The sequence below is a fragment of the Astatotilapia calliptera genome, chromosome 20, assembly GCF_900246225.1.
Source record: "Astatotilapia calliptera chromosome 20, fAstCal1.2, whole genome shotgun sequence".
In the NCBI taxonomy this organism is placed as follows: domain Eukaryota; kingdom Metazoa; phylum Chordata; class Actinopteri; order Cichliformes; family Cichlidae; genus Astatotilapia; species Astatotilapia calliptera.
The window spans coordinates 18,409,447-18,428,768 of NC_039321.1; the positions used below are offsets into that span (position 1 = coordinate 18,409,447).

General features: G+C 43.0%; 1 protein-coding gene across 1 annotated transcript in view; it reads right to left on the reverse strand.

Moving 5' to 3' along the window:
- Positions 1 to 1,436: 1,436 nt before the first annotated feature.
- Positions 1,437 to 19,322, reverse strand: part of LOC113012986 (uncharacterized) — a 40,653-nt gene continuing 22,767 nt past the window's right edge. The window contains exons 3-6 of the mRNA XM_026153479.1: positions 6,766 to 6,817; positions 6,451 to 6,630; positions 5,173 to 5,346; positions 1,437 to 1,631 (exon numbers count right to left, since the gene is read on the reverse strand). Coding sequence (XP_026009264.1) covers positions 1,437 to 1,631; positions 5,173 to 5,346; positions 6,451 to 6,630; positions 6,766 to 6,817 — 601 coding nt within the window. The remainder of the gene's footprint in view (positions 1,632 to 5,172; positions 5,347 to 6,450; positions 6,631 to 6,765; positions 6,818 to 19,322) is intronic.

Genomic DNA, 19,322 nt, shown 5'->3' on the forward strand with positions numbered 1-19,322 from the left:
TAATGGAGGGGAAAGCAACTGACTGGCAACTGCTTCATTTTTTAGCATGACAGTAATATCAAACACACTTCCAGTGCAGTAGAAGTATACCTGAATTTAAGAAAAAAAGTACGCAGAATGGCTTCCCCAGAGCCCAGAAGTCACCACTACTGAAGGAGTGTCGGATCATCTTGACAGAGAAGGGAACAAAAGGTGCCCAACATCCAAAGAAGAGCTTTGAATGTCTTTCAAGCCTGAAGAACTTTCCTCAAGACTACTGAAAGAAATTTAAAAATGCTTGTCTAAGAGAGTTCAGGCTGACTTTCAAGCTCATTTGAATATCTCATACTCTGTTTATGCCTTATATATTGTATTTCCCTTTACATTCGCACGTTTCACAAAATCACTGCACCTATTTCCTGTTTTCCTAGCAAAATATAAAGAAATTAGGGGAGAGTTGAAACTTTTGCACAGTGCTGTATCTTGTAATCAGTCATTGACCTGCTTTCTCTTGAACACTTCATATGCATTTTCGAAAAAGCACAAGTAGGGTGGATACTTTTCACATTTTTATGACCTTATTATTTTCATTGCTCTCATTGCCCTTCTTAGTGTTATGTTGGTGTTCAACAGTTAGCACAATGAGCAGAATTGGGCAAGACAGTGCAAATAGTTGGGAGGTTTATTGCACATGACCCACCACAAAGAAAGTTGTTATACAAATGGCTCAGTTATAAATATCCAGAGTATTACAGAGATGAAATATATATGATTGACATTTTACTCTCAAGTGTAAAACTTTGTTACTTATTATTTTCATTTTAACTATTGCAATGTGGACTGTGCATTCTACAGGCAGGAATGATTTCCTGTGTCATTCAGTGCAGCGTTTAGGTGCTCCTGTGACTGGCCAGCATGTTGTGGAGTGGGTGGGAGGTATTGTCCAGCTTGTCCAGCTTATCATGGACAACATCTGCCTCTCCGATACCACCTTAAGGGAGTCCAGCTCGATTCCCACAACATTACTAGCCTTGCAGATCAGTTTTTTGAGTCTGTTGGCATCTGCAACCCTCAACCTGCTGCCCCAGCATGAAACAGTGTAGAGTTTGGCATTGGCCACAACAGACTCATAGAAAATCCTGAGCATTGTCCAGAAGATGTTGAAAGACCGGCTCAGAAAATAGAGACGACTCTGGCCCTTCCTGTAGAGTGATGTTTTTAACCCAGTCTAGTTTATTATCTATGTATACTTTGAGGTATTTATAGGTCATCCACAGTGTCCACATTGACCCCCTGGATTGAAACGGTGTCAGATGTTTCCTGGTCCTCCTACTCTATAATCAATTCTTTGGTCTTTGTCATGTTGAGCTGCAGATGATTGTGCTTGCACCACGGGACAAAGGAGTCAACCATAGCCCGGTACTCTGTCTCATCACCCTCACTGATGCATCAACAATTCAGGACACAAGAGAGGCATCCGCCTGCATCGCTGTCAGCTTCTCACTCAGGAGGGTCGGCCTGATGGTATTGAATTCACTGGAAAAGTTGAAAAACATGACCCTCACAGTGCTCGCCTGCTGGTCTAGATGTGTGTAGACACGATTGAGCAGGTTGATGATGGCATCAGGGCTGGTAAAGCGAACTGATGTGGCCTGACAATAGGAAAGAGCTGGTCAAGGACAAGTCTTTCCAGGGTCTTCATGACGTGGGAAGTCAGTGCCACAGGCCTGTAATCCCGGGGCCCACTGGGACATGGCATCCTTTGTATAGGAGACATGATGTATTCCACAGCACTGGGACCCTCTGCAGACTCAGACTCCTCATGAACAATTTATGGAAGACAACCTGCATCAATAAAGTATATATGTGCAAAGGACAAACACAGATACCTGCTAGTTAGTGACTGCTAAGTAATACGATAATAGAACTTAACAGTCTTAACAAAATCCAAACGGTTACAGTTGTTATGAAGGAGGGAAATGAGCTAAAGACCAGAACAATTTTTTCTTTTTTGTATGAGGCTGTTAGTGTATGATTTTGTTTGCTAAAGTCACGATTTTTGGAGCCAGAATCAAGTGCTCATTTTTTGGAACTGTAGTTTTTGGCATTTTATCTTCAATTTCCATCCCCGTACACTCCATATTCCTGTATGGATAAAAGCAGATAATTAATTTGCTGTGTTTATTGTAGTTGTGACACAGGACTGTTTGTGTGTCCGTCTGCTAGCCCTCTAATGGACTGGTGACCTGTCTGGGGCGTAACACGCTTCTCATTTGATGTCATCAGCAATAGGCTCTGTAGCCCCACTATGATGGTTGGATAAGCAGATGAGAAAATGGATGGATGGATTATAGCGTAATCACTGTTGTGTTACATTTTACATGATGTTATTTTGTGAGATGGAGTAGAATTAAGATGGAAATGGCTCCAGTTAGTATTTTGATGGAAAATGGGTACAATTCTATTACACAAGCCTATTCACTGTGTTTGCCTTGATTCAATCTCATGCAAATGACACCAGTCTGCATAGTAATCTCATACACTTTGACACATTTCTAACAGGTCAGTCATGAATCTGTATGCCATTGTTTATGCTGAATTATCGCAGTTTATTGTGAATGACTTCATCAAATTATTTATTTCTATCGTTATTGTGCAGTTTAAATAAAATCCCAAGTCACCCGCCTCCGGCTGCAGATTTATGATGCTGTTTGTGCACATTCTGACATACTGCATCATTTAGAAAACAACATGATTTTCTGGAGTAACCAATTCTTCAGATGCTGAGCCATTGTTGTCATGTGTCACTGTAATTGGCCCAGCTGTTTCTGAGTGATGAGACCAGTGATGTGACTACCTGACAGCAAATTTGCAATACATATTACGCTTCAAGTCCGGATGCACTTTGCACCGCTGCATCAACGGGAAGCAAACTATCACATGTTCTGTGAGACTCTGACTGCTTTGCAGCGTTTTTTGGGCTTGCATCATTAAAGTCGGGCCTTAACAGCCTGCAGTCAGAAAAACAGAACTGTAAGGCTGTGCCATGTTGCTTCTATTCTAATATAAGCACTACATAGTGTTTGCAATTGCAGTCTTGTTCACACAGTTCAAAATTCATCCTGTGTGGAAATATGTTTGGACCAGATGTAATAAAAATGACATAAAAATAGTATTTTCATTCAGAATCACGAGAATTAATCTCTGACAGTTGTAGAGGAAAAGTCGTGTGTTGCCAGAAGCCACTGAGATATTGTGAGTCCATCAAATTTTTAACCTGCTGGTGGTGCTAAATGAAAAGTCAGTAAAGTCAGCGCTCAACAAAGTCATTAGGATAAATCCTAAATGCCCAAAAGTTTCACAGCAGGCCATTTAATACTTATTTAAATACTTTTTAATCTTGGATCAGGCGGTGGAGTGTCTGACTGACATTTCTATTTCTAATATCCTGGTGCTCCCTAGTCAAAAATGTGCAGTTTGTATTTTGGCAATGTCCAAATCCATGTGTTGCCTTTTTTCCTTCATGGTTATACAATATGAGATCAAACAGTTATGAGAATTCATCTATAAATGTCAAAAACTTGACCTCCCTTTAAAGGCTCGTCCTCGTGCATTATCCACCTGATTTGAGATTAAACAACAATTTCTGTATCAAAATGAGAATGATGAGAACTGAGTGTGTGGCTACAACCCAAAGACCAACAAGCAATATTTGGTGATAGAGTGTCACACTCTGGTTTTCTTTCCAATTTAAGAAAACTTAAAAAAATGTGTGAATTTTTAGCCCAGGGTCAAACCTTCACTGCAGACTTAAATTGTAATGTCCCGAGACGTCTGAGGGAGAGCACTCAGCAGAAACAGTTTGAACTATGGTGTGCGCCAGAGGCTCTATGCATTTCCCAGCTTGGAATTCAAGCTGAGAAATAACTTTTTTGGACTTGTACATCTGTGATGCAGCCTGAGCCTCCAACAGCATGTCAGGACTATACAGTAGATTGTGATTCATTGTGAAAGAAGCTATGCTTTTGTTGTCCTCAAACTACCACAGGAACTACCTGCAGAGTGTGTTAACACAGCCTCTTTATGTTTAACTTGGTCACTGATTAAATGTCACAAAATGTCATGTGCCTGGGCGGTTTTCCTGGTTGTGAGAGAGGTTCCAGATTTCCATCCCCTAGGGTGGAGCTTCCAGCACCTCACCTTCTCCTTGTTCCAGAGAAATCAACAGGAGGGTTCTTAAACCAGCGCTGCCTGCCACTCTCCTGCTACCATTCGTGGTAACTCGGCCTCCTTGTGTTCAAGTTCATGCTTGTCTGTCTTGTCTCTCTGTTCTCGGGTTGATCTCCTGCCATGTAACTCTTCAGCGCTGGTCCTGTTCACTTCATCTACGTCAGTCAGTCTGCAAATCAAAGGTTACATACTCACCTCGCTCCTTCGCCTGCCCTCCTGTCCATTGTGTCTCTTTCGGATTTCTCCTCCCTCTGGAGCTCCTGTAACCAGGTATTCTCCTCTCACGTGACCGCCCCCCTGCTGTGCTAGCCAGCCACTGCAAGTAAGCAACCGCCACTGCAATACCTACTCACTTCTAGCCACTCTCTTCATTTCCTGCCCAGTAACTTCTCTCTCCTATATTATAGAGTTTCCCATTCCTTTGCTCTCCTTGTGTTTCTCGTGTTTGAACGTTTCCCCGATCTCTACCTTGTACGGCTCCTGTTTTCCTTTTCAATTTTCAATCCATGTTTTAATCTGAGTTTGCATCTTTCTATAAATAAACCTTGTACATAGTACACATGTACACATGTACATAGTACACATGTGCTTTTGGGTCCAAACCACAAGAGCCTCTAGTCCGTGAGACAAAAGGCGACTGAGCATTTGCCATTAAGGTTCCTCGGTTGTGGAATGAGTTTGGACATAGCTTCTTATTTAATGATTTTTCTTTATTTTTAATACTTTCTACATCGTAGATACATACTGAAGACATTAAATATATGAAGCAAGATATATGGAGTTATGTAGCAAAAAATTTTTTAAAAAAGTTTTTAAATGTCCTTATTTGAAAAATGTTAAAAATTATATTATGGCAAGAACCAATTGTCATGGTCCTGGTGAGTGGCTGTGTTTTTCCTCAGAGCTGTGTTTTAGTAATCCCTCAGATCATCTTTTCACCCTCACGACAATACTCACGCTCACCTGGATGCTGGTCTTCTCCGTACTACACAGCCACGATTTGTGCTCTTTCCCAGCTTCGCCCGCCTGCCTCCCTGCAACTGCTACTTGGATTCTCCCGATCATTCCGTCTGGACTCGCAGCAAATGGGTTACTCACCCAAAATTCTCCTACTGCCTCCCCCACGCTGTCCTCTACCTGTTAACCAGTAAGACACAGAAGTTAACAGAACTCACTTACCTGACAAACCACTGGCACTCTCCAGACATCTGTCTCTCTAATGCAGTCGCAAAAACCATCAACCGCTACGACCACACTGGCTCACATGAGGATCGCCCCAAGAAAGGAAGCCCAAGAGTCACCTCTGCTGCTGAGGATAAATTCATCCCAGTCACCAGCCTCAGAGTTAACAGCACCTCAGATTAGAGCCTAGATAAATGCCACACAGAGTTCCAGTAGCAGACACATCTGTACATCAGCTGTTCAGAGGAAACCGCGCAAATCAGTCCTTTATAGAATAGAATAGAATAATCCTTTAATTGTCCCACAAGGGGAAATTTGGCTGTAACAGCAGCAAAAAGACACATATACAAACAAACAGTACACAGGACACAGAACAGAAACATACACAATTTTTTCTTACATATTTACATTAAGGACAATATACATAGTATTGTACAGTTATTAAATTAAATAAAAATAACTACAGATAAGAAGCAAACCAGGTTGTAGTGCGAATCGGTTATTTAACTTATTGCAGTTACAGCGCAGATGTAAACATCTATGTTTGTTGGGAGCAGTTCTGATTGTGCAGTCTGACAGCTGCAGGGAGGAAGGCCCTGCGGAAACCCTCCTTCATGCATCTAGGATGCAGCAGTCTGTCACTGAAGGAGCTCTGCAGTTCAGCAACATTTACATGCATGGGGTGGGAGACTCTGTCCATCAGAGATGTTATTTTGGCCAGAGTCCTTCTGTCTCCCACCACCTGCACTGGGTCCAGGGTGCATCCCAGAACAGAGCTGAGACCTTCCTAATGAGTTTGTCCAACCTCTTCCTCTCAGCTGCCGATAAACCGCTGCTCCAACATACCACACTGTAAAAAATGATAGATGCCACCACAGAGTCATAGAAGGTCTTTAAAAGCGCTCCCTGTACTCCAAATGACCTCAGCAGGTAGAGTCTGCTCTGACCCTTCCTGTACAGAGCATCAGTGTTGTGACTCCAGTCCAGTTTATTATTCAGGTGAACACCCAGATACCTATAAGAGTCCACTATCTCAATGTCCACTCCCTGGATGTTCACCGGTGTCAGTGTGGTGGGTCTGCATCTCCGGAAGTCCACCACCAACTCCTTCGTTTTCCCGGCGTTGATCAGCAGGTGGTTCTGCTGACACCAGTCTACAAAGTCCAGAGTCCACCGTCTGTACTCTGAGTCGTCCTCACCTGGGATGAGGCCGACTATGGCAGAGTCGTCAGAGAACTTCTGTAGGTGGCAGCGTGGGGAGTTGATGGAGAAGTCTGCAGTGTAGAGGGTGAAGAGGAACGCTGCCAGCACAGTTCCCTGTGGGGCCCCCGTACTGCAGACCAGCGTATCAGAGACACAGCCCTGTGACCTCACATACTGTGGGCGTTCTGTGAGGTAGTCCAGTATCCACTGGGACATGTGGCGGCTGGATGGTGTTAAAAAGCACTGGAGAAATCAAAGAACATGATCCTCACAGTGCTTCCAGGCTTCTCCAGGTGAGTCAGAGCTCGGTGCAGGAGGTAGATGATGACAGTCAAATAGCTGCTAAGAAAACACTACTAAAGAAAAGCAACAAGCAGAAGAGGTTTGTCTGGGCCAAGAAACACAAGGAATTGACATTAGACCAGTGGAAATCTGTGCATTGGTATGATGAGTCCAAATTTGAGATTTTGGGTTCCACCTGCTGTGTCTTTGTGTGATGCAGAAAAGGTGAACAGATGGTCTCTACATGCATGGGTCCCACACTGAAGCCACACTGAACCAGCATGGCAACCACAGCATCCTGTGGCAACATGTCATGCCATCCGGTTTGCGTTCAGTTGGACCATCTTTTTTTTTTTTTAACAGGACAATGACCCCAAACACACCTCCAGGCTGTGAAAGGGATATTTGACCAAGGAGAGTGATGGAGTGCTGCGCCAGATGACCTGGCCTCCAGTCACCTGACCTAAACCCAATTGAGATGGTTTGGGATGAGATGGCCCGCAGAGAGAAGGCAAAAGTGCTCAGCATCTCTGGGAACTCCTTTAAGGCTATTTTGAAGATTCTAAAATATAAAAGATGTTTTAAGTTATTTCACACTTGTTTGTTTACTGCATAATTAGTTTTGATGCCTTCATTGAGACTCAATGTAAATAGTCACGAAAATAGAGAAAAACCACTAAATGAGAAGATGTGTCCAAACATTTGACTCGTAGCGTGTCAAGACTTTCTGGAACAACATAACATCCCCATCAGGTCCCCATGACAATGCTAAAATTACTATTGTTCTCAAGTAATAATGGTGACCATTCTCTAAATAGTCAAACATCATGAAGCAAAAATTACATCTGAGGCTCATGGGAATGCCATTTGTTCCAGGATCAAAATTTTGAAGGAAAGTGAAGTTTTGGCCTTGTGATCTTGATCAAAAAAGTCATTAGAGGATCGTGGTATCAATTTTAGCATCAGTCTCTCAGGTAGTTATTAAGATAATGATATATGATAGCTTTGGCCTTGTAGCAGAGATACTTCAGGTTCTACTCTTCTTCAACCCTAATGCAGCATTTCCTTAGCTTTGCCCACAGGAGGCCCTCTTTACCAAGAATTTTTCTTCCAGCCATATTAGCCTTCGATGTGTTTCTTTCGACGACAATTTCATAAAACTTGCCACCTACCTGCCATCGCACAAATATGACATTGTTATTTGTTCAGAGTAAAAAGCAAACATGACTCGCTGGGAAAATGATCGGAATACAGTGGAGGCACAATAAAGCCAGCTTCAAAATCAGATCAAACAGACTACTGACGTTTGTCTTCTACATCAAAGCAACGTCTTCAAAGTATGGTTAAAAGCAGCTTCTTAAATAAAATGTTAGACAAAGACAGAGGAGAACATTAAAAAAAATCGATACCTCCTGAGTCTTCAGTTGCAATTATGTATAATTTGCTAGAGGCTGTTGGAAGAACACAGTCATTTGTTGCCTACCTAGTATACACAATGAGTTTTAAAAAGAAAAAAGTTGAAAAGATTTCCAATTCCCATCTTAGCTGTCTCACATGTGACTCCAATCCAAAGTAGGAAAAAACCGTTTTATTTTTCTACTCTTCGTTGAACAGGTGTGACCTTTCTTGAACATTCGAGCAAGGATAAATGACGTCTAAACGCACTACTCGCAAAATAGTTTAAGAGCGGTTGACAGTGTTACTGCACTACAAACAAACACAAAGTGTCAGCGATGTTTGCCATGCAAATCTAACATGCGCCCCCCTCTTTGTCTTTCCCGTGTCCCTTTTAATCCGCATTCTTCTGAAGTCTGAGCGCAAAAAAAAGACAAAGGTTTGTTTTCTGTTGGCAGGGTTTCCTGATCTGCTTGCTGCTAATTGACACTCACAAGATTTGTAAGTCAGAGTGAAGGCAAAGATGTCATAAAACTTTCATGATCAAACAGTGCTAGCGTTGGTGGCTGACAGTTTTACTGTGAAGAAGTCGCATCAACGCTGCAAGGCTCAGGTTTAAAAACTTTGTTGTTTTAATGAGTTTATGGTGTGTGTGAACTTCATGTGTGTATATCTTTAATCCTATGCCTTTAAGATGGTTCCCCTAAGCCTTTAGTCCTGTAAAGGAAATGTATGCTTGTGTCTTTTCAGGTGTGTGTGTGTCCGTGTGTGTGTGCAAGAGGAGGGAGGGTTCCCTTCTGCACTAACCCCAAAAAGTCATCTTCACTGAGGCAGCTACTCCTGATGAAGGGGAGCCAGATTTTGTTCCAAGCCACCAGTCTCTCGTTTTTCTCCCTCTACATCTAACCCACTCTCGTACTTGTTCTCCACCTCTGGCTCTTTTCTCTCTCTCGCTCTCTCCTACTCCACCTGCTCCAGCTCTTACTCTCTGAAAACTCTCCGGACTCCTCTGAAGAAGCTCATCTGAGAGTTACTAAAGTACTTTCTTTTTTTATGGTCAGAGGAAGAGGGAGAGTCTCTTTTGAGGCCCTTTGATGCAAAACTTTACATCTTCTTTGCTCCCCTTCACAGAAAGTTAGCATACACATCCATGGAAGCTGTATGCAGCTCTGCAAATAATTCTTCAGAGACTCATCTTTGGTGAAAGACTATCAAAGCCGGGGTTTTCAAAACAGATATTATTATGGATGGATTTCACCGCTGTGCAATATGCACCGACAAGTGTTTTTTTTTTTTTTTTTTAGCCCTGCAGCAAGTATGATGGATGGGTGTGCAGCTGTAAAAAAGACAGAAAAAAAATAAAGTGACACTCAGCGACATTAAATATACAAAGAGTCATGCGCACGCACACGTACCCACACATGCAGAGCAAACCTGCATGAGGCGCAGCAGCAACAGTAGAGCTCGACAGTGCAGGATTGCTTCTAATTGGAAAGCCTGCATCCAGAATTCTAATGATGCCAAAAGCCTTTTAACATTCGCTTGATATTCAAAATGCCTCTCTGTAAGTGTTAACCGAGCAGGGTTTCAGAATGTCTCTCTCCCTCTTTATTTTTATTTTTTTGTCTTTTGAAGAAATGATTGTCATTTGACGGATATTACTCTGTGAAAATCAGAGAAGAAACATTAGGAGCAGCGTGGCTCGAGTCCACCTGCAACCTGCGCATGAAAAACGTTTTAGCATTTCTGAAGTTTGAATAAATGAAATGCGGTTGCATTTGGTGTCTGTGATACAATTTCACATTTTTTTTCGCTTTCTTTCTTTTTTATTTATTTTTTATTTTTTTTGCAGTAAATGACAGTAATCACAGTAAAAGCCCGATCAACTGGTTACACAGCTAACAGTAATGCGGCTCTCCGTGATGCTTCTCTTTCATACTCTGCAGCGACCTTGCACGCTAAAAGTCTCCACGCTCTTTCTTCTTCCTGACTGTTTTTGTAAGCATGAAAACACTTTTTCACTTGTACCCCCCTTAACACGCCCTTCCTCCCTCTTCGAGGTACAGCACTATTCAAAATAGACCTCCACACTGCATGTATTTGGTCCCTGTAAGCATTAGAACAAGAGCTTTTAAATAATGTATACAAAATCTTGGGATGCCGCTGAATGCTTGACACAGGTTAAAGGTGTAATGGGCGAAGCGGCAGGGGGTCTGGTAAAAATCCTCCTCTCTTCTCTTTAGCAATGAGAGATGAGAAAGAAACCATGAGCGGCGACAGAAAAGGAAAGAACCAACTGGATGTTGTAGCTGTAAATTAGCAAGAGGAAGAGAGAAATCACTCAGGTTTTATTTGTTGGAGAGCATGTACACCTGCCCAGAGTTTGCAATTAGCCGTCAATTAGCAGCAGTTGTTGTTTGGCCATCTGTCCATAAACGCTGCATCTCCCCAGTTATTAGAGCAGACGCTGTAGCAGCAGAATGAAGCGGTTCGATGTCCACTGATACGTGCACACATACGCCCACGCACGCATACACTTAGCTGTTTTTTCTGACCTCAGCAGGAGTGACAGTTTAACTGGCATAGATGTTGGTTTAACATACGCCAGGGATGTTGCAGACGGAGAACGGATAAGAAGGCCAGGGAGGGGTGGGGGGATGTTGGGGTCAGGCCTGCCTCCTCTCCAGTTAATTGGCCTAGCTTGTAGCGTGTGCTTGACAGATTGAATTATCAAGCTGCCTCCATGGTCTGCAATCCCCCCGCGGTATATCCTGGTTGACTATTAATGACCAGCTATAGCAGCCTCCTCTGTTCTGCGAGGCTCTGCTGCTGTTCTCTCTGTTTTCGCCTCTCCCATCGGTGACTCAGAACCTTAAGCTGAGAATGTCTCGGCGTGTGCCTGTCTCCGTCCATGCTGCTCGATGCCTTTTGGTCTTTCAAGTGTAGTTTTCTCACAGAAAAGAAAAAACAACTTTAAAACTAAACTTTTTCTAGTCGAAAAGTTGAACTTTCATTTGAAATTGTACAACTCGGAATCTTAATTACCTCTATGCAGCCAATCACCTCCGTTTTATTTTTCAAGTGGTAAAGTCTTGATGGGAAGGTATAGCCAGGGCGATGGAGCAGATAATGGCAAACAGTGAATGTAGGAAGAAGGTTGATCTACTCACTGTGAATTTGGCGATATAGACAACTCTAATGAAGAATCAGCAGGGGTGAAATAGAAATAGCAGAACAAAGTTGCTACGTAGAGCAGAGTCCATTAGGATCTGTGTCCTGAAGGCTATTAGATTGTCTAAAACAAACACAGGCGTTCAACAAAGGTTAATTTGAATATTCATGCACTGCCTGAGTGCTTTACCTTTTATTTCATTTCTGTTCTTTCTGTTCTGTTCTTGTTATTTTGTTAATAGTTTAGTGACATAGATGGAAGGTGAACTTTATATGGAATATGTAAAATATATTCAGTCCATTTATATTGGCTTTGTTGTGGTGGATGAATGTGTTGGTTAAGTTTTATTTTCTTGGTAACTACATGACCTGCTATTTTCTAAGTTTTTTAAACTTATAAAATCATTTGATTGTTCATCACTACATTATAGAAACATGTAAAAAAATCTAGTAGTGGAAAAGTACATGGACCCCCCCCCCCCCTGTCCCCTTCTGGCTGCCTCTGCCTCAATTTTATCCCACAACTTAGACATTCACATTATTCATACTCTCATTACACATACATATAGGATCTTGGGGGTGGGCACAATCACGGAGTCCAAATCACCATCAGGGTGTATACCTCACCCCTGACGTCGTTGCCCACCTCTCAATTTTAAATACACTTAGTCATTGAGGGTTAGCAGGAGGGACTATGCGCTTACCTGCTGCTCCTTGGCAGGTAGCTCCATGCCCTCCTGGGTTTTAATTGCACCTTAGAACACATATGCATCAACACTACAATGAGCGGGTGGAGGGAGGTTTGGAGTCTTCTCCCACCCCCATTCTCTGCGGCCTGCTGGAGCGGGAGGGCTAGTAGGAGGAGTTGGCCGTCCGACTGCGGTCTGGGGTGTGGGGCCTCCCTGCTGCTGCGGAGTCGGGGTGGTCTGCCTCTCCCCACCGCAGGGAAAAGGGTAACACCACCTGGGTCTGGGTGCAATTCCCCCCTCCAGGGGCAAGGGTACCTAGACCCGGTTTGTAGAGTACGCTTGGGGAGTGTGATTGTGTGTACAGCGTCTCTTTATGTCTGTCTCTACGTTGGTTGAGTGTGGAGTGAGTGCATATGAGAGCATGAGGGTGGGAATGGATGTTTGTGTCTGTGTGTGCCTGTATGTCTGTGTCTATATGTCAGGTTGGGTATCAGACGCCACCTCTCTGGGGACACCTCAGGCCCTCCAAGGTTTGGAGGCCTATCTCCACCCACCACCACTTCCCCTGCCGGTGGCGGACTCCCTCAGGTGTCGGTGTGTTGGTGGTTCTTTGTGTCTGGGGGTGGGCGTCCGGGTACACACCGGCTCACTCCTTGGCGGCCGCTTGTCGGGGCCTGGGGCCTGGGGCTCGCTCGGGCCCCTTTGGAGGTGGGGTGCCCCCGGCCTCTCGGCCTAGGGCTCGGTCACTCAGGCGCAGCTGGGGGCCGGCGGAGCTCACGGGCGCGTCACTGCAACTCCCCCTGACTTCTGCTCCGCGGCTGCTGGGCGAGCCCTCATCTGGGACTCTCCTCAGCTCTTACTGGGACAGTGGCGCGGCTGCCCCTCTGTTGGTCTTCCATGGTCTCTTGTGTTCTGGGGGCCTCTGGATGTCTGGAGTTTTGATCTCCTCCATACCCGCTTCACACCCTGGAGGACGGGGCTGTGGCCCCCCCACACTCCCTAGCAGATCATTACATGGAGAAACCTTTGGAATGCAAGCATGCTGATCCACACAGGTATGCACACATGGGTATTCACAGACGCGGACTAAAGCTTTCTTGGCTGCTGCCTCAAAGCACACTGTGCGCTGTCTATCTTGCGTGCTGCACAATATCGTTTATTACTTAGTAAATACTGATATCTATGACTAGCTAGTTTATTGTGATGGTGCTTTGTTTTCTCTATTATTATGTTGCTCTTTGTTGTTTGCTGTCTCCTCTGTTTGTTTTTGTTTGTTTGTTTGTTTGTTTGTTTGTTTTTCTCCATACAGGTGACCCAGGAGTTTTTTTTTTTTTTTTTTTGTCTCTCTTCCCCCCCCTTCTCACCGTCTCTTCTCCCCTTTGGTTTTCTTTCTTTCTCTCCCCCTCTCTCTCTCATTCATTCCCCCTGTCCTATTTATTAAAAAAAAAAAAAAAAAAAAAAAAAAAAAAAATGACAAAGGATGAACTGAAGCTCTGCCATCACGTAATGTCGCATACTGCTGTTTCTGATGTCATTTAAGAAAAAAAAAAAAAAAAAAAAGGAAAAGTGCATGGAAACAAAAACCTTTGTCTCTGTCAAAACATTTGGGAAAGACTGTACTGTGCAGAAGTGACTCACCACACATTTCTCTGTTTTGTTTTAAATCGTATCAGAGCAATATTTTTGGGTGTTTAGAAACTTAACCCATGAATCATTCAAACATAAGCAAGCCATCTAACTCAAAGGGATGTACCAGTGTTGTGTGTACACATGACAATTTAGCAATAAATTTTAGATTTTATGTTTAGGCAGTTTGCTGCTAGTAACAAGAAACACACGATTTGTTTCCAGTTTTGTTGGTGACTCAATGTTAAATGCAAAAGATAACATACTCTGACAGGCTTGAAATTTTTGCACCAACATGGTGATTATTACGGAGTTATTAGATGAAAACCTGGCTTAGCTCAAATTAAAACATTTGAGACCTGAGTGATAAATCTGGCCCTTAACCCTTTAAATTTCAAATTCAAATTCAAATTTTATTTGTCACGTACACAGTCATACACAGTACGATATGTAGTGAAATGCTTGGACAACTGCTCGTGACCTAAAGAAAACAAAAAAGGAAAAGGCTATGAATAAGATAGGAAATAAATATGAAAAATTAAAAAGGGTAAATTTAACTAGGAAGGAATAAAATATAAATTAAGGTTAAAAATGAAATAACTGTACAACACAAATTAGAATGAAGGGTAAATTTAACTGGGAGAATAAGATAAAATATATAAATTAAAGTTGAAAATAAAATAACTGTACAACAAAATACACAATATAGAACTATATAAGAATGTATGAAGAAATATAAATATAAATAAATATATACACAATAACAGCAGCTGTACAAGTATTAACCGGAAATGAAGAATGTAGTGACCAGTGTTGTGCAATCCACATTATGTCTTGTGCAGTGCAAATATGCTTAAAGTGATTTAAGTGATGAAGTGAAAACAATGTCCAGAATGTCCAGTGTGTGTGTAAGAACTGTATGTGTGGGTCAGTACTGTGTGGTGGTGTGATTGAGAGACCGTATCGCCTGCGGGAAGAAGCTCCTCCTCAGTCTCTCTGTGTTGGTCTTCAGGGAGCGGAATCGCTTTCCTGACCTCAACAGAGAGAACAGTCTGTTGTTGGGATGGCTGAGGTCCTTCACGATCTTCCTGGCCTTGGTCCAGCACCGCCTGCTGTAGATTGAGTGCAGGTCAGGGAGCTCGGAGCGGAGGGTGCGCTCAGCTGACCGCACAACCCTCTGTAGAGCTCGTCTGTCCTGCATGGTGCTGTTCCCGAACCAGGTTAAGATGTTTCCCGTCAGGATGCTCTCTATGGTGCAGGAGTAAAAGTTCCTGAGCACCTTGGAGGGCAGTTGGAAGTCTCTCAAGCGTCTGAGGTGGTAGAGACGCTGACGGGCCTTTTTCACCACGGTGTTGATGTGACAGGACCATGACAGGTCCTGCGTGATGTGAACTCCGAGGTATTTGAAGCTGTCCACTCTCTCCACTGGGCACTCGTTGATGACAGGGGTCTGGTAGTTCCTCTCCTGCTTAGTGCTGAAGTCCACTATCAGCTCCTTTGTCTTACTGACGTTTAGAAGGAGGTTGTTCCTCTGGCACCAGTTCTCCAGATTCCTAATCTCCTTCAGGTAGGCCGTCTCGTTGTTATCAGAGATCAGATTAAGACCTACCATAGAACCAAGTCCGCCAGAGCTTATATTTTTACATGTTGTAGTGCCATTTTTGGGAGCATTTCAAGTTCCTATACATCAATAAAACCATTATAGCCCAAATTTTAATAATATGTATGCATCAAGTGCATAGTAATTACATAAATAGCAAAAAAGTGCAATAAACTACATAAAAATTGATAATTGTTTTTGTTTTTTTAACATATATTTCTAGTTAGAGAAATTTAAGAGGCTCATTCCTCAAAACTCTAAATACAAAAAAGTTGCACAAAATAGTTTCCCACCACAGGAAACTTATTTTGAGTGTCTTCATAGTTTTATTTTTGAAATATACCAATTTTTATATACTGCAGGAAAAACGAAAATAAATATTATAGTGCAAATTTGCAAAAAAGCAGCATATGCATCAGAATAAACTATTTCTAGCAGTGCAATTTGAGTCCTAAGCATCCCAGAAACGACACAGGAAGTCATAAAGTCAAACATAACTTTTAAAAACACCAGGCTCATGAGGCCCTAATGGTAAAAAAAAAAACTACATTTCCGCGAAAATGACTTCCGGTTTCGGGCAGGTAATGGTGGCATGCGATAGTTCGCGCTGTCGTCTATTTCAATGTAGGAAGTGTTATAAAAAGCTGATCGGATCAGCAAAGCGTGTTTCTGGAATATTATGTTTTTGTTCCTGCCAGCACTTTTTATGCAGTTTTTGCAAAGCTATATGTGGAAGGAAACCGTGACCTAGGACAAGCTGATGGCATAAGATGTAAGTACAACTCCTCCAATTTCATATGCAAAATAAATTATTGCGCTAGCTTACGCGGTTGCAGTTCTACAGGGATTTAAAAATAGTTGCGCAAAACAGAGCGTGCCCGCTCTGATCAGTTTTAAAGGGTTAATACAACTACTGTTTACCAAAGCCTCATCTGAAATGGTCTCTGTCAAGGTTTTGAGCGCAGGACTCATTTGCAGGACTCTCGCTGGGTAAAAGTCAGAAGGTGGTTTATTTACAAAGGTAGCACCAGGTGGAATATATATACAGACATACATACAGTGCAGAGAGGGAAATAGCGATCCAGGGCAGCCAGGGAAAGGTGCAGGTAGGGAAGGTCCAAACTCCTGTTCATGCAGCCAGTGACTCACAACAATCCACAATCCAGTCCTGTCACAGCTCACTCACACTAATGCTCACTAATTCAGGGTCCACGAGGAAGGGAAACAGGCGATGACTCATGGAAGTCTGCACACAAGAGAAGTTGATGTTAGCAAAGAGCGCAAAGAAAATGCGCTGAAATCACTAGGCGAGCTGGGTTACACATACAGAGGTTAGTACAACAATCCAGCAAAGAATCAGACTCCACTGGGGCCCTATCACGCATAGTGGTCACTACAGTGGACAGCTATTCAAAGGCTGTTTTCTTGTATTTGTGTCAGTGTTGCTTGCACATAACCCATTACATTGGACACTGATGTGTAACTCCATACGCTGCCACCAACTGGTCGTTTAATATTACTATAGATGTATTTCTTATGTACTTTATTCATCTTTTCATGCCTAAAGATGAATAAAAATATCCATCCATCCATCTATCTTCTTCCGCTTTATCTGGGGCCAGGTTACCGGGGGAACAGCCTAAGCAGAGAGGCCCAGACCTCCCTCTCCCCAGCCACCTCCTCTAGCTTATCCGGGGGAACACCAAGGCATTCCCAGGCCAGCCGAGAGATATAATCTCTCCAGCGTGTCCTGGGTCTGCCCCGGGGCCTCCTCCCGGTGGGACATGCCCGGAACACCTCACCCATGAGGCATCCTTGTCAGATGCCTGAACCACCTCAGCTGGCTCCTTTCGATGTGGAGGAGCAGTGGCTCTACTCTGAGCCCCTCCCGGATGGCTGAACTTCTCACCCTATCTCTAAGGGAGAGGCCAGCCACCCTTCGGAGGAAGCTCATTTCCGCCGCTTGTATCCACGATCTCGTTCCTTTGGTCACTACCCACAGCTCGTGGCCATAGGTGAGGGTAGGGACGTAGATCAACCGGTAAATTGAGACCTTCACTTTTACGCTCAGCTCCCTCTTCATCATGACAGACCGGTGCAGCGTCCGCATCACTGTGGCCACAGCACCAATCCGCCTGTCAATCTCCGACTCCCTTCTCTGAATAAAAATACTTAAGAAAAATAGTTATGAGTTATGTCAAATTACACAAGAACTGGACTGAAAATCAGTAGCAACAGGCCTCGTGGAGCAATGGATCCAAATTTTAAGGTTTTTGTTCGAATTGTCATCAACATGTACAGATGAGTCTGGAGTATAGCAGTGAGTGACTACAGCTGTGTAAAACACAGCGGCGGCTCTGTCCTGGTTTAGTGCTGCATTTCAACCAGTGATGGAATAATTTATGAACTGAAAACACAGAAATGTGCCCTTCTATCTGTAATCCAGTCCAGTCTTTTGGCGGGACCTACATTTATTTATCAGAAATGTACACGTCAAATTTTAGAAAATTTATGCAAATTTATGCCAAGCTTGCTTGTTGCTTGTTTTTGCATTCTGTTAATCTCTCTTCTCCACCGTATCTAATATTTAGCATTGTGGTCAAAGGCTGAACAGTTTGTAAATGTCCCAGGTGAGGACTTCGTGAGCCTTGTTGAGAGAATGAAGAGTGACCAAAACTTTTGTCAAATGAAAATGTAGCTATAACAGTGCTTGCAAAGGTTTAATTCCAAAAAGCCAGACATTGTTGTAATTTTATTAATGTGGTCTTGAACAATAGTTCTCTAGCCTTTGTGTGGGCCTTCCAAAGTCTTTCTTTGGACATTGGCTGCTTTTTCACTCATTTTCAGTCCAGTCTGTGTGCCTGACCATTTTCAATAAAAGTGTTTATTATTAAGCCACTTAACAGAAAATCACTATGTCATTCAAGCATAAAGGCAGCTAACTCAAATGATGAACTAGTGCTCAGCTCCTAACCATGACCCTGGAATGGTTAAGTGGACAAGGATGGATGGATGGACAATTTAAACTGTATCTTTATGCACTTTGTTACTACCAGGCTGCCATAAAACACATCATTTGAACAAATCTAAAGCTACATACATAAAGTATTTATTAAATGGAGTCATTCACATAGAATTTACTTTGGGAACCACCCATTTATATCAACATCTCCCCAAGTATATTTTATTTCTCTGTGACACAGCAACATAATCATTTTCACTGTTAAGTTGCTTATAAGTATTTCCTTCTGCCATTTCCCTGCTCATGTGTCCGTGCAAGGAGACTGGTCTTTTCACCATCGTGACAATTCCTGATGCCATTCTGTGATCAAATGGATTCCAACTTCACTTTCCTGGATTGCAGCTGGTGATGGTACTTTTTGTAGAGATCCTGTGAGCTGATGGGTCACTGTAGCCAGTACGGCAGCAGGTGGGCGACTGGTTCATGTGCAAGTGTATGCTGTGGGGTACTCTGCATTTTGTGCTTTGTTATGATCCACATGTCAAAGTGTCGTCCACCATCCGGTCGTTAGGTCTGACGTCACTAGCCGTGTCTGGGCCTAAACTCCGCCGCAGGTCCATATATCAAACGATCACTATCCGGTTGTTCAGTCTGACGTCACTAGCCATGTCTGGACCTAAACTCCGCTGCAGGTCCGTATATCAAACGATCACTATGGCATTACTGAGAGTTGAAAAACTGTCTAAAGTCTTTCATCTTCAATAAAATAATCAGCGTTCTGCTCTACCAGGTGTAACAATTGAGTTTGACGTCCAGGCATCCATGAAAACGGAATTTATGACATTTAACGGAGTTAGAAGTTAGCAGGGAGTTAGCTCGCTAGCTTCTATCTAAATACAATATAGCATGTCCTGAATGCGGGGTTTTGGAAACAAATTAAAACGTACAGCTCTGTTATCACTTCCAGCATAAATGAAGACAGAAAACTAAAAAGCAGTGACGT